This window comes from Oratosquilla oratoria, chromosome 24, assembly GCF_046742065.1.
Source record: "Oratosquilla oratoria isolate Oo_2021 chromosome 24, ASM4674206v1, whole genome shotgun sequence".
NCBI lineage: Eukaryota > Metazoa > Arthropoda > Malacostraca > Stomatopoda > Squillidae > Oratosquilla > Oratosquilla oratoria.
The window spans coordinates 5,222,809-5,235,878 of record NC_134800.1 but is presented as its reverse complement, the minus strand read 5'-3'; the positions used below and the strand labels follow the sequence as shown (position 1 = coordinate 5,235,878).

Here is a 13,070-nt window from a genome sequence, read left to right as displayed (position 1 = left end):
ACACTAACCACATTAGCAGACACAAAACGCTGCAGGGAGCGTTACACGTAATGCAAAACATCCTAGACGGGGCACACGTGTGGGAACAACAGTGGCGCATTAAGACCAACGCGTCGAAATGCAATGCTGTATACTTCTGCTGCAAGCGAACCAACAGAACAATCACAAACACTCTTAAAATAAACAACACAAACATCCCAGTGAAAGACCATACCTGTGTGCTGGGTAGCACATTTGATAGTGGCCTTACCTGGATCCCACACTTCCGCAAACAGGGAGCGAAGGCTAGGGCTGTGCTGGGAAGGCTAAGACGCTTCAAAACTGCAATACTGACCACCAAACGTCGATTGTACCTAGCCCTCGTCAGACCGATTCTGTGCCAGTCCCCGGGACTAAGCCAGCTGACATGTCCCACTAATAACTACGAGCATCAGAAGGTTCAGAATGTCGCTGCCAAGTTCATCATTGGTTCGCGATGGAGCGACTTCAGAACTACTGGGTCTACACCGAGTTTCCAATATCCGTCCACTCAACCAACACAAACATAAACTTCACACAAAACACCCAGAAAAAATGCATGACAGACACAAACAACTGATACAACACATTACACCTAGACCACACCGTACAGACTATCTGTCAGCTGCGCCCGTCCCAAGTGCGGTGTACATGATAAGACGTGCATAAACGTACCTATCAATAATGCACCCCTTCACCAGCTTTGACTGGTGATAGCAATAATAATAATAATAATAATGATAATAATAATAATAGTAATAATAATATTGCATGTAGTCCATTAATTGACAGGCAATATACACAACTCAAACCCAACCTGGGGAAAAGCAGGAGAGCTCATGCCTTACCTGGGGCTAAACAGGAACGCGCTCTACATGCGGGAAGTGAACTCTACTCACTTCCCGTAAGATATACACACACGCACCTCTCACGAACATAGCCACGCCCCACGCACAAACATCCTACACTTACTTTCTCTTCGACTAAAATTCGCTTCCTATCTAACTTTCTCTTATACTACATCTCATTTCAGTTTACCTCCCACTAAATATTTTTCATTTTTTTCACCTTTACTACTACGCCTCCTACCATTTTCTGAACTTTTGGTGATTGTAATCTGATTGTAATCCCGGCGTCGGCGCCGCCGTCCGAGTTCCCAGTCCACTTCTCCCGAGCCACGACCACCGACAGCCCCTAATCGCTCGCTTAATCGCCCGGTGGCAATTGCCCTCTTTTATACACTACTATTTTTTTCATTTTGCTACAGACCTTTCCCTCCCCCCCAAAAAAAAAAAAAAAAAAAACGATCCCGCGCAAGCAGGTGGTCTTGCAAGTCGCGTTCACTCCAGGACACGACATCTCCAAGCAGCTCTCCTCTCCAAGCAACACACCTCTCCAAGCAGTACTCCTCTCCAAGCTTCAAGTTCCCCTTCACTCTTAGATCACGACCTTTCCCCTACGATCTAAGAGTTCATTAAAAAGAAAAAAAAAAACGAGTGCCTTAGTGTTATTGTGAGTTTCATTTCCCTGGCTTCTCCGAACCAAATCACAAAACACTTTTGAACATAAATTATTTCTAAATACAAGGTTGATGTTACAGATAATTCACTTCTAGACTTACAATAATTCTTGCGAGATCAACCTGGTTAACCTTAGTTGACTAAGAAAATGAAAGGGTAGCGTAAATTGGCCAAAGTTAAACAAATATCTTCGAAGAGGCACGTATGGTATCTCTCCAGCCGACCCGTCGTCCGTTCCTTTACGAAATACATATACACTAGATACTTGGACATATATATTTATCACTGCACTTCAATACATTATATCCCTAGACCATCAGTGGGCAGCTAGCGGCCACACTGCATATCCTGTGGGTTAATTTTTATTATGCCACTCACGTAGCTAACTTTACAGTCTGAGGTTTGGAAATGTACTACGCCAAGCATAGCATACCTCACTTCAGAAATAGAATGTCACCCCTTGTAAGTGTATCTGTGGTGAATGGGGATTCAATTAAATAGACTATGGGGCGATATTTACGGACTCTCCTGCAGGAACCAACAGTAATCTCCCATCACATTTGGATTAAAATTACCTTGATGTCTACTTTCCATAATGGAGACTGCTGGTGGAAGTGTTCACCATGCTCGTCGCTTACAGCACCAAGGTTGGCAGGGAAGAAGTCAAGATGAGAATGTAAAAAGTGCATTTTCAAAGACACTATGACCCACACAGGAGAGAACCCTTCTCAGTGTGACCAATGTGATGCAGCTTTCGTTGTGCAGAATAGTCTTTAAAATCATGTAATGTCCCACACAGGAGAGAAACCTTTCCAGTGTGGTCTATATGCAGTGGCGGCGCCAGGGGGGGGGGGCTTGGGGAGGCTTTAGCCCCCCCAACTGAAATGAGCAAATTTAAAATTTAAAACACTCATTGAAATAATTTTATTAAGTGGAATTTTTAATTGCCAGGGCTAAAGATTTGTCAGCCATCAGTGCTAGCCCTACCATTAACCCCCTCCCCTTCTGAAATGAGGATAATATATGTGTATTATCATATTACTATTAGCCCCCCAAAAAAATTGCTCAGCCCCCCTTAGCCTCCCCAACTAAAAATTCCTGGCGCCGCTGCTGTCTATATGGTGCGGCTTTCACAGAGAAGGGTAGTCCCAAACAGCATGTGATGACTCACAGAGGAAAGAAGCTATTTCAATGTGACATGTATGCAGTAGCTTTCTCAAGGAAAGATCACCTCAAAAAGCATGTGAGCATCCACACAGGGGAGAAGCCTTTCCAGTGTGAGCAATGTGATGCAGCCTTCTCAAGGAAGGATCGTCTCAAAAAGCATGTGAGGACCCATACAAATTCCAGTGTGATCAAGGTGATGCAGCTTTCTCTCTGAAGGATAGTCTTAAGAGCCATGTTATCATCTTGGAGTTCGCTCTGGGAAGGCGATAAGTTGGCGACAAAATTTAAGAAGCTAGTGTCTACCGTCAAAAGAACCGCCGGGTAAATCAGCTTTATTGAGAAATGGGATCCTACGAGCGTTGCACTTATCGTGGATAATTGGGTAAATACAATGTTCTTCGCCGATACCGATGAGAAAGGTCATTAGCCCACAACAAGATGATTAATTAAACCCTAATCTATTTTACTTTTATTCTCCGTTTACAGTGCTGATGCCATGATAAATCACGGTAGAGTTGCAGATATGTAGATCCATTTATGACTTCACCCCGATGCATTGATGTGCAATATTAGACGACAACATTTCCATGACATTGTACGCTTAACAGTGGTTCACATGCAAACATTTAGACTTAAGTAACTTGATCGTAAATACGTGTTTTCAAATTCCCCGGTAATGTTGTCCATTGCTCTTGACTTGACGAATGTAAACATTGGAAGCCACATGTGTTAAACATTCGAATTTGTGTGCGAAGGATGTATATATAAATCTTAAAGTAAGAAGTAGGTACATAGTTGAAATTTAGTGGCTTTGGTGGGATAGATTAATTGCAATGTGTCGTTCAGATGTGAGTGTTTTATAATTGTTTAAAGCACTTTTTATCAGTGCAATTGCCAGCTGATGTGCAGATTCCGTGTTGTGGGGTGTTGCATGAATATAAATATATACCCTGTAGATGTATTGGTTTCAGTAATTATTCAAGACGAAACAAGTCGTTACTTTCCAAATCTAATGTTTTAGTGTTGGTTCATTAAGCGATGTAGATTGTGGCTCTTGGTTTTTTGTATTTTTTAATACATGATCTGGGGTGGAGGCACCATTCACCAGTGGAAACCAAAGATTTTGCCTTCAACGCAAGTGAACATCAATATCAATATGAAGTTACACGTTTTACTACAAACGATGTTATTTTCATTGTACTGTGATTTTAGACAATCCATACATTGTAACTCCATGGTGACACTATTTTGGTCATAATGGATAGCATGGAAATCACCACCAAATGATCTCCATTGTCTTTTATTTACATTAATTTGATGTTTTATTAGAGATTCACCCTGTACAAAAAATAGATAAATAAATAGATAAAAAATAAGATAAAATCATAATATAATACCATCAACTTAACAAACCAAACCAATCATGGGGGAAAGGGGTTACTTAATAATTTAATTAACTTTTAATTTGTTGAGGGGGAACATTATAAATGATACTTTATCCTCTTAACGAGGAGACTGTGTACACAGTCTAACTGTTGCATCCTACAGCATCAGCAAACAACACAACATACACTCTATAAAGGATTTGTGGGAAAACCCAGTTTCGGCTGTGGCCTTCCTTGGGGAGACGGGACTGCTCGGACAGACAGTCTAGGGAACGACAACAACAACAACAATAACAGCATCAGCCCAATGTATACTCTCAGATACATACTAGCATCAACATATTTTTTATTTTTTATTTTTTATTTTTTGCGACATTGCTTCTGACCCAGGGCAGTGGACGGGATGCAGGGATGGCCCGTCATCCAGGAGGTGCTAAGATAGGAAGGAGGGTGGAGGGGAGTGGAATATATGGGAAATGAAATGGGTGGGAGTGATTTCTATGCCTTTTTCTTTTTTGGCTACCCCCTGTGTAAGGGGAAAAAACCTTTGGTACATGTATGTATTTATTTTTTTCATAATTTGTCTTAAGATAAAATGAAGGTATAGCATGAAAAAACTATTCATAGTTGAATATATCTTGCATCTGTGACCACTGTCAGCATAAGACCAGGGAGATATATAGGCTTAAACAAGTTGACAGAATAAAGTGATAAATTTAGTAGGTTCTCCTTTCGTTCACGTTTTTCATGCATATGAAATATATAGGGTTAAATCATTAGAAGTGCATACCTACGCAATATAGCTATTCTAATGTATTATTGGAAATGTGCCTTTGATTTATGTCAAATTACAAAAATGATTGACTGAAATGGAGTGACAGTGAATATTCAGATATAATTGTTTCATTCAAAAGAAGCATCTCCACATGACCAAGCTCTCTTTGATGGTGAAGAAGGGTTAGGAGCCTATGTCATGATGGATGATTTAAAAAAACAAGTAATAGTGTAGGTTAAGTAAAGCATTCCTACAAAGAACCAATTCACCACATACTCATAAGTCAATCATAGTGAGGTTAACTTAGGGTACCCTTCCTTCCCCAAGGACCAATGATGGATGCCTAGTTGGTGGTCCTGTAAGATGGACAGAAGAGATGTTAATTTTCAAAATATGTCAATCCCCCCCCCCCCCTCATCTCCATCAAGAGATGCAGCCCTGCCAAAATAAATGCCATGGTGTTTAACTTGATAGACATGTTGGCAACAGCCAGTTTCATACAGATGCAGTCCTGAAATAATGACAATTTCTTAGAGTGGGCTTGTTATCTCAACTGAAATTATACATTTTACATATGGAGAGATGACAACCAGAAGCTGTTTCCCTCCTCCTCCTCCTACTACTACTACTTTCATTCAGTGGCATGAAAACTGTCCCACACTAATACAACAAAAAAACCCATTAATTACCAATACTGGTGATGTAATAGGAAGCATGCTGGTCTCATATTTAAGTTAGGTTAGGTTGGAATCCTGCATTTTTCTCAGATTCCAATCAGTGACTGTTACCTTTCCCAACAGTCCAAGCACATAGGGCAAAGGTAACTGCTTCAGCCACAGCTATGTGCCTCCTGGTGTAGGCTCCTCATTTTCTTCACCTCCAAGTTAATTTAGCCAAAGTTAACTAAACCTGGTTTAATATGCCAAGGAGTAGTGTAAAGTGGGATGGATATTTACTTAGTTTACTAAGTGAAGTTCTGAGGTCGATCCTCACAGCCATAGTGGACTACCGCTGCTGCCAGTCCTGTTGTCCCTCCCCGTGAAGGTCAGTTGGTCTGGTATTGAGTTTGGAGAAAACCTACTGATGGCGGTGTAGCCTGGCACTGGAGGCTCGTCTGGCACCTTCCGCAGAAACCTGTCCAGTGCATGTTTGAAGCTGTCCACTGAGCATTTGGTTTTCTCTCTCACCTCTTTTGGGAGGGCGTTGAAGATTTTTGGACCCTCATGGCTTAGGCTGGTTGCCAGTAGGGTCTTAAACCTTTCCGAGGCTCTTGATGGGAGAGTTTGTCTCTCACACTTATCCCCATGCCTTACACTGTGGTATGGCTTGATTGTTGAGGGTGTGGGGTCTGGAACAAGTCCCTCTAGGATTTTCCATGTGTAAATGGCCCTGTATCTTTCTCTCCTCCTTTGTTGAGAGTATAGACCTAGTGCTCCCAGGCGATCCCAATAGTTGAGATCTTGCATCCCTTTGATATGCCCGGTGTTGTTCCTTCGGACAGCTTCAAGCATCTGGATGTCTCCGCGTTTGTGTGGCGACCAGAGTTGGCTACAATAGTCCAGGATCGGTTGAATAAGCACCTTCCAGAGGGTAAGCATCACTTGAACCTCTCTTGAGGAGCAAGTCCTTAGGACCCAGCTGACCATCCCTTGTGCTCTTTTCACTGACTGCATGATGTGGTGCTGGAAAGTGGCATCATCACTTAAGTAAATGCCCAGGCTTTTTACATGGGCTTTGGGTGTGATTTTCATACCTCTTTCAGTGTGCAGTTCAGTGTTTTCTTTAATGCCTTGGTTTGTGCCATATCTCAAGACCTCAAACTTCTCTTTGTTGAATTGCATGTTGCTGTTGTTGGTCCATGCATAAACTGAGTTGAGATCGTCTTGTAGATGTTGCACGTCCCCACTTTCCCGCACTGCACGGCTGATGTGGTTATCATCAGCAAAAGACGGGAGGGTTGAGTCCACACTCCTATTTATGTCATATGGATTAAGAATAGGAGGGGGCCGAGTACAGATCCTTGTGCTACTCTGCTTATTACCTTGGATTCGATGGACTTCACACCATCAACTGCGTCTGTTTGTGTACGGTCTGTCAGAAAGTTGTGAAGCCAGACTCATAGTTTCCCTGAGATTCCTAGATCCCTAGCCTTGTGGAGGAGGACACCGTGGTCCACCTTGTCGAAGGCTTTGGCAAAGTCTAGGAATACTATGTCAACATTTCTCCCCTCCGGCAGGTTCCGTAGTAGCCATGTTGATTCTCTTTAATGAGTTTATTCACTTCAAGGTGTGTGAACAGCTTGTCCCTTACGCATTTCTCAATTACATTGACAATGTGGGACGTGAGGGCAACAGGTCGATAGTTCTTTGGCAAGGTCCAATCTCCTCCTTTGTATATTGGGCTTATGATGGCTTGTTTTAGTAGTGCCGGATCTCTCCTTTGTCTAGGGAGGCTAGCCACAACATATGGATTGGGACTGCCAAGACCTTGCTGCATTTTAGGAGTAGGATTGCCAGAACGCCGTCTGGTCCAACGGCCGAGTTAATCTTGAGCTCCTTTATTGCCTTTTTGATGTCCCCTACTGTCACTTGAATGTCTGTAAGCTGGTTCAGGTTCGTAGTCACCTGGTTGAAAGAGGTTGTGGGATTGAGGATTTCCATCTGTGTCTTTGGTATGCTGAACACACTGTTGTATTGGTGTGCCAGCATCTGGCAGGTTTCCTGTGGGTCATCTGTTATGGTTCCTTGTTCTGTCACTAGGAGCCCAGTCTGTGACTTGGTTTTGAGGAATTTCTTACAGTAGCTGTAGAAGAATTTCGGATTATGCCTTATGTTTTCTATAGCTTGGTATTCCTCCGTTCTTCTCTGCTCCTCGTGTGAGTGTTTGATTTTCTGCTCTATGTCCTCTATTTTTGAGTAGATTGAGAGCCTTTAGGTCTCATCACTACTTTTAATGAGTTTTAGGTTGAGGTTGGAACGCTTTTGCTTGAGGATTTTCCTGTCATGCTGGATGGAGTACCTGTGATCCTTTTTGTTGCTTTTTCATGGCACATAGGCAGTACACACCTCCAGCAAAATCCTCAATAGTGTGTTGAGAGTGGTGTTGGGGTCAGTTTCCTGCAGTGCCAGCTTCCAGTCAATCTTCCTGAGGTCCTGTTGTAACTGTTCCCAGCCTACCTTTTGACTGAAGAAGTTGAAGCTAGCGAAGGATGTCATGTCCGGAGGAGTCAGGGATTCCTGCGGTGTCTTACTCTTGATGTAAGTTGTGTTGATATGGATTATATTGTGGTCAGAGAAGATTGTTCTCTCTGACCTGCAATTACTAACCGACTCTTCATTATTGGTAAAAAAAGAGGTCCAGTATGTTGTTCCTTTTAGTCAGCTCCATTATATGCTGGTTTAGGAACAGTTTGTCAGCGGTCTCTAGAAGGAGTTTGGCTTGGGCTTGGTCTTCTAGAGTGCCCCCACAGGTTCTGCCATCGGGCCAGTATATAAAGGGGAAGTTGAAGTCACCACACATGATGATATCTGTCATGGCATGTGGGGTGGTCTCCAGCACTTTATTCAGTTTTTCCAAAGCTTTCGAGAAGCTTTCAAGATTACACTGAGGTGGGTGGTAGCAGTTTACAGTGATTAGATTTATGTTAGTGATGTGTAAGGCTAAGAGTTCTATCACCCCGTTTGAGTGGGATAATAGTGTCTTGGTGTGGGCGGCTAGATCATGCCTGAGGTAGACCATTGCACCACCATGGCTTCTTCCTTCTCTGTCAGCTCTAAATGGGGTGTAGTTGGTTATTCCTATCTTAGAGTCTTTTATGTCGGTAGCCAGGTGAGTCTCTGTTAGGGCAATGAACATTGGGTCCTCTTCTAGCATTAGTTCCTTATGGAAGGAGACTTTGCTTCTGTTGCTTTTAGGGTAGAGGCCCTGTATGTTACCCATTAGGATGGACTCTAGTTGATGTGAACAATGGGTGCCCAGGGGAATGCCTGATGGACCTGAAGTGGTGGCCAGTTCCTGTGACTTCCTTGCATCAGGGAGGATAGTATTAAGCCCTGGGACTCCACAGCTTTGGTCAGTGTGTTCATGGTGGTCTGTAGACCTGTCACTATCTCTAAAAAAGGTGAGCTAACGTTTGTGTGTGTGTTCGATGGGGAGCCTGTGGGTGTCCCTGGTGCTGCCTTGTGTCTGGTATTTCCTGGTTTGCTCCCTAGGTTACCAGGTTTTTTGTTGTTGTTGATGTTTGATTGTGCGACCTGGGTTTTGGCGTCATTTGGTTTCCACGTCTTTTGACATGCATGAATTTGCAAGACTTGACTCTGCATATGCTGTGCCTTACAGAATTCTTACACATGAGTGGGTGGAACTGAGGGCATTTATCCCTTCCTAATTTGCAACCACGATCATCCCAAGTACCATGCATCAAAAGCTTGTGGCATGGTTTGGGGTGTCTATAGTTGCATTCCTTGCCCGAGTTGCCATGTCTGCATCGGCCCTTCTTATAGTACCTGCAGATGGGGGTTTCCTTGCCCTGGTCCTTGAGCCTAGCCCCGTTCTGAGGGGGGTTGGCTGGGCTTAGACTTATAGGTGGGTTTGGGTGGGGGCAGAGGCTTGTTTTGTCTTGGCATCCGAAACCTTAGCCTTGGGAATTGTCCCAGTAGGGTGAGGTACTTTCGTTGCTTTGTTTTGGACAGGGTTATGAGTCTCCCCTGTCTCAATGGCGACCCCCACTGTGTCTGTGGGGTCAAGGGCCTTAGCCTTGGGAATTGTCCCTGTGAGGTGAGGCTCTTTAACTGAGTTGGTGTGATCAGAGTTACTAGTTATTTGCCCTTTCTCTGTAGTCTTGGGCCTAGTCCCTGTGGGGTGGTTTGGGGTTTGGTCAGTTGATATGTGTTGTTGTGTGGTGTGCCGTGGTTGTTGGGATGTTGTGGTGTCCTTTTGGGTCAGTGAGTCCTCGTTATCTACCCTTGTTTGTGTTGGTGGGAGTGGGTTCGATGTTATAAGTTATCCGATAGTTATAAGTTATCTGATAGTAATTAGCACATTTTTATTTATGTATTTATTTATTTTTTAGTAATAGATAATTGGAAATGGATAGTAATAGTATTTTTGAATTTCTAGAATAATCAAATTCATGCACCATTGAATATTTGATTTCAGGACTTTTTATTTATTCATCTGTTGCTGTTGTTTTCCTCTTTTTCCTTCAAGTATATTATTTTCATTAGAAACTTTATCTGAAAAAATATGTATAGTTTTTTTGAAGTTGTAAAGTCATGTTCATAATTAGCATAATAATTTGATTTTGGGATTGGAAATTTCTCCCAGCTAGATGATATATATTGTCAGGTGTCAACTTTATTTCAGGTAACAGAAATAAGAATTCAATGAAATTTGCTCTTTTTGAAGAATGGCAGTGAGTGGAGTATCAAGTGTGGCAGATGAACTCCCACAGCAATGCAGTTACTTGAATTTTGGTGCTGCAAGAATTCAAGAAATTCAGGCCCTTACCAGAAAACTAGGTACGTTCTCTGATGAAGGTAGACACTTCTTTAGTGACAGTCAAAGGGCTGGTTATGTGAGTTTTGATCAGAGAATTTATGAATTAGTAATGCAGAGTAATATTTTTTTTCTTTTTCATGTAGCATATCTTTCATATACTAGTTGATACCTTTATTCCTATAGTATTTAGGGAGCTACATTTACTTTTAACAGGGTGATCATTTACCTAAATTTTTTTGTTTGTGTTATTTATTATTCAGCCTCTTTCTAAAGGGGATTATCAAGATTTTAGTTTTTTGTTAGTTCTTGATATCAATATAGAATGTTTTCTGTTATATTCATCGTAGAGTCATAGTCATATGTAGGTATTTTCTTGTTATTTGGAACCGTTTCTTCTTAATCACCTTCATTTTTACCATCTTAGCTGCAGTTTGCCAACATTTGTATTGAAAAGTTGATTTATTTTATTCTATTTTATTTGTTTATTCATTTACTTTTGGGATGGATGGATGGATGGATGGGCTGAAGTGGGTGTTAAGTGGGGAATGTCTGTTGAGCAAGGAAGTGAGAAGGTAGGAGATAGAGATGAGTGGAGAGTGGCTGTGTATAGATGATACTGTAATGCAAGGAAGGGGAGGCTGGGGGGAGTAGAGGGTGTATATGTGTGAATGATATTTTGATGTAGCATAAAGGGATTCCCCCCACCCCACCCCCCATATTCTCTTATTCTTCATGATGGAATGGAGAGGGGGGTCACTAATTAAGTGAAGTGGCTTTGCTGTGGATGTACTGTCTTGCTACATTGCTTCTGACCCAGGGCAATGGGCAAGATGCAGGGATGACCTGTCATCCATGAGGAGCTAAGATGGGAAGGGGGGGGAAGGGTGGTGGAATGGGTGGGAGTAGGTACGTGCCATTAACTTAGCTACCTCCCTTACAAGGGGGAAAATACTCTTGGTATATAGATTTATTTATTTATTTTTGATGAAGCGTCAGTACTTGGAGGCCCACATATTATATAATGTCTCACAACACAAGCTGTCTCCATGTTGCTCTTAGGTGAGGGTCTTGGAACAAGAGATTACTGTAACCTGCTCACCCTCTTGTAACTGTGAGTACTAAATTAAGGATTTTGTGGTGCTTTGTTTTTAATCAAAACTTACTTTGTATGCAGCTGAATGTGAGCATGGTGCCCGAGCATATCAAAATCTTCCACGACACATGCAGAGAAGAGCAGTGTCCTCCAATCCAAATCGACTGCCAGTTTACTTAAGAGAGAAACATAAAAGAGAGGTGAGGAAAGGGAAGGAAATGTATACAAGGTCACAGAAAGTGGGGGCAAGGTTCCTTGTGCAAGTTTCAGTAGCTCTTGATTGTAACTGCACAGCCATCGTCTAGGATATTATTTCACTAAATTAAACAAGTCTATAACTAGTCTGTTTTTAATTGGATTTCAATTACATGATAGTAGGCATTTAATTACATTTTTCAATGAAAATATTGTATAGATCTCTGTTATAGGATGCATCAGTGTAAACTCTCACATGATTTCTTCATAATGATACTCAAATACTACTTCATGTTTGGCCAATTTTATGTTTACAATCAGGCAGACTAAACAGATAGTCATTTCCAGCTGTTTTAAGGTGATAACTGCCCCTATTTTTCTTATAAAATTATAAGCTCCTTATACAATTGCATATTTTGGTTTTTTACTATGGATGGTTAGGGTACATGGACAGAATGAATGAAGAAAGATTAGCAAAAAGAGTGTGGAAAGCAGAGGTGGATGGAGTGAACTTGAGTGAACAACCAAAAATCAGATGGATGGATGGGGTGAAGGGGGCTTTGAGTAAAAGGGGAGTGTCTGTTGAGCAGGGAAGGGAGAAGACAAGAGATAGGTGTGAGTGGAGAATGGTTGTGAATGGAACATAAATTGATGCAACCCAAGTGTATTTATCCTCCTCATCCCCCCCCCCTTTTTTCGGATGAGGGGATGGGGGAGGAAGAACTGCTGTGTAAATTAAATGACTGGCACTACTGTGGATGTGGTGTGTCTTGTTGCCACTGCTTCTGACCTGGGCAGGGGACAAAAGTGACTCTTCATCCACAAGGAACTAACATAAAAGGAAAATGGGTAATGGATGGGAGTAGGTAGGGGGAAGAAGCCAATTGATATATAAATTGGTAGATGAGACCAAAAGAAATAATTTTATCTTTATATTGATTATTCTTGTATCAATAGATTGGAAGTAATATTAAGAAATGGAAACGCCCCAGCCGTAAACACAGAAGGCGGCCATCAAATCTGCTGCAAGAGTATAACAGACGGCAACATAAACATGTCTGGTTGGAAACCCATATCTGGCATGCCAAGCGATTCCATATAAAAGAGAAGTGGGGATATAAAGTTCCCCAGTCATCGACCAATAAAGGACATAGGGCAGCAATCAGGGCAGCAACCAAACGATGTCTTCTTCAGGTTGGTGCTACAATTGTGATGTTAATTCTTAACTTTTGTTTTTATTTCTTTTTAGTTTTAACATTCAGAGTGAATATTATATAAAAACATTTATATATACAGGATGCACCAAAACCACATCAGTAAGATATCTATATTCAGGAACAAAAATCCTCCCAATACATATGTATACCAAGGGTTTTTCCCCCCTTACAAGGGAGGTAGCCAGTGTCAAATGCATAATT

At 41.9% G+C, this 13,070-nt stretch overlaps 1 protein-coding gene across 5 annotated transcripts in view; it reads left to right on the top strand.

The window, feature by feature from the left end:
- Positions 1 to 13,070, top strand: part of Pop1 (POP1 ribonuclease P/MRP subunit) — a 52,687-nt gene that overhangs the window by 27,957 nt on the left and 11,660 nt on the right. Inside the window, exons 1-4 of one of the 5 annotated variants that reach the window (XM_076207539.1) lie at positions 3,360 to 3,481; positions 10,230 to 10,384; positions 11,539 to 11,657; positions 12,610 to 12,846. In XM_076207539.1, coding sequence (XP_076063654.1) covers positions 10,273 to 10,384; positions 11,539 to 11,657; positions 12,610 to 12,846 — 468 coding nt within the window. In that variant the 5' untranslated portion in view covers positions 3,360 to 3,481; positions 10,230 to 10,272. Of the gene's footprint in view, positions 1 to 3,359; positions 3,489 to 10,229; positions 10,385 to 11,538; positions 11,658 to 12,609; positions 12,847 to 13,070 lie in introns of those variants that run through there. The other 4 variants (XM_076207541.1, XM_076207538.1, XM_076207542.1 and 1 more) reach the window with 4 other exon arrangements.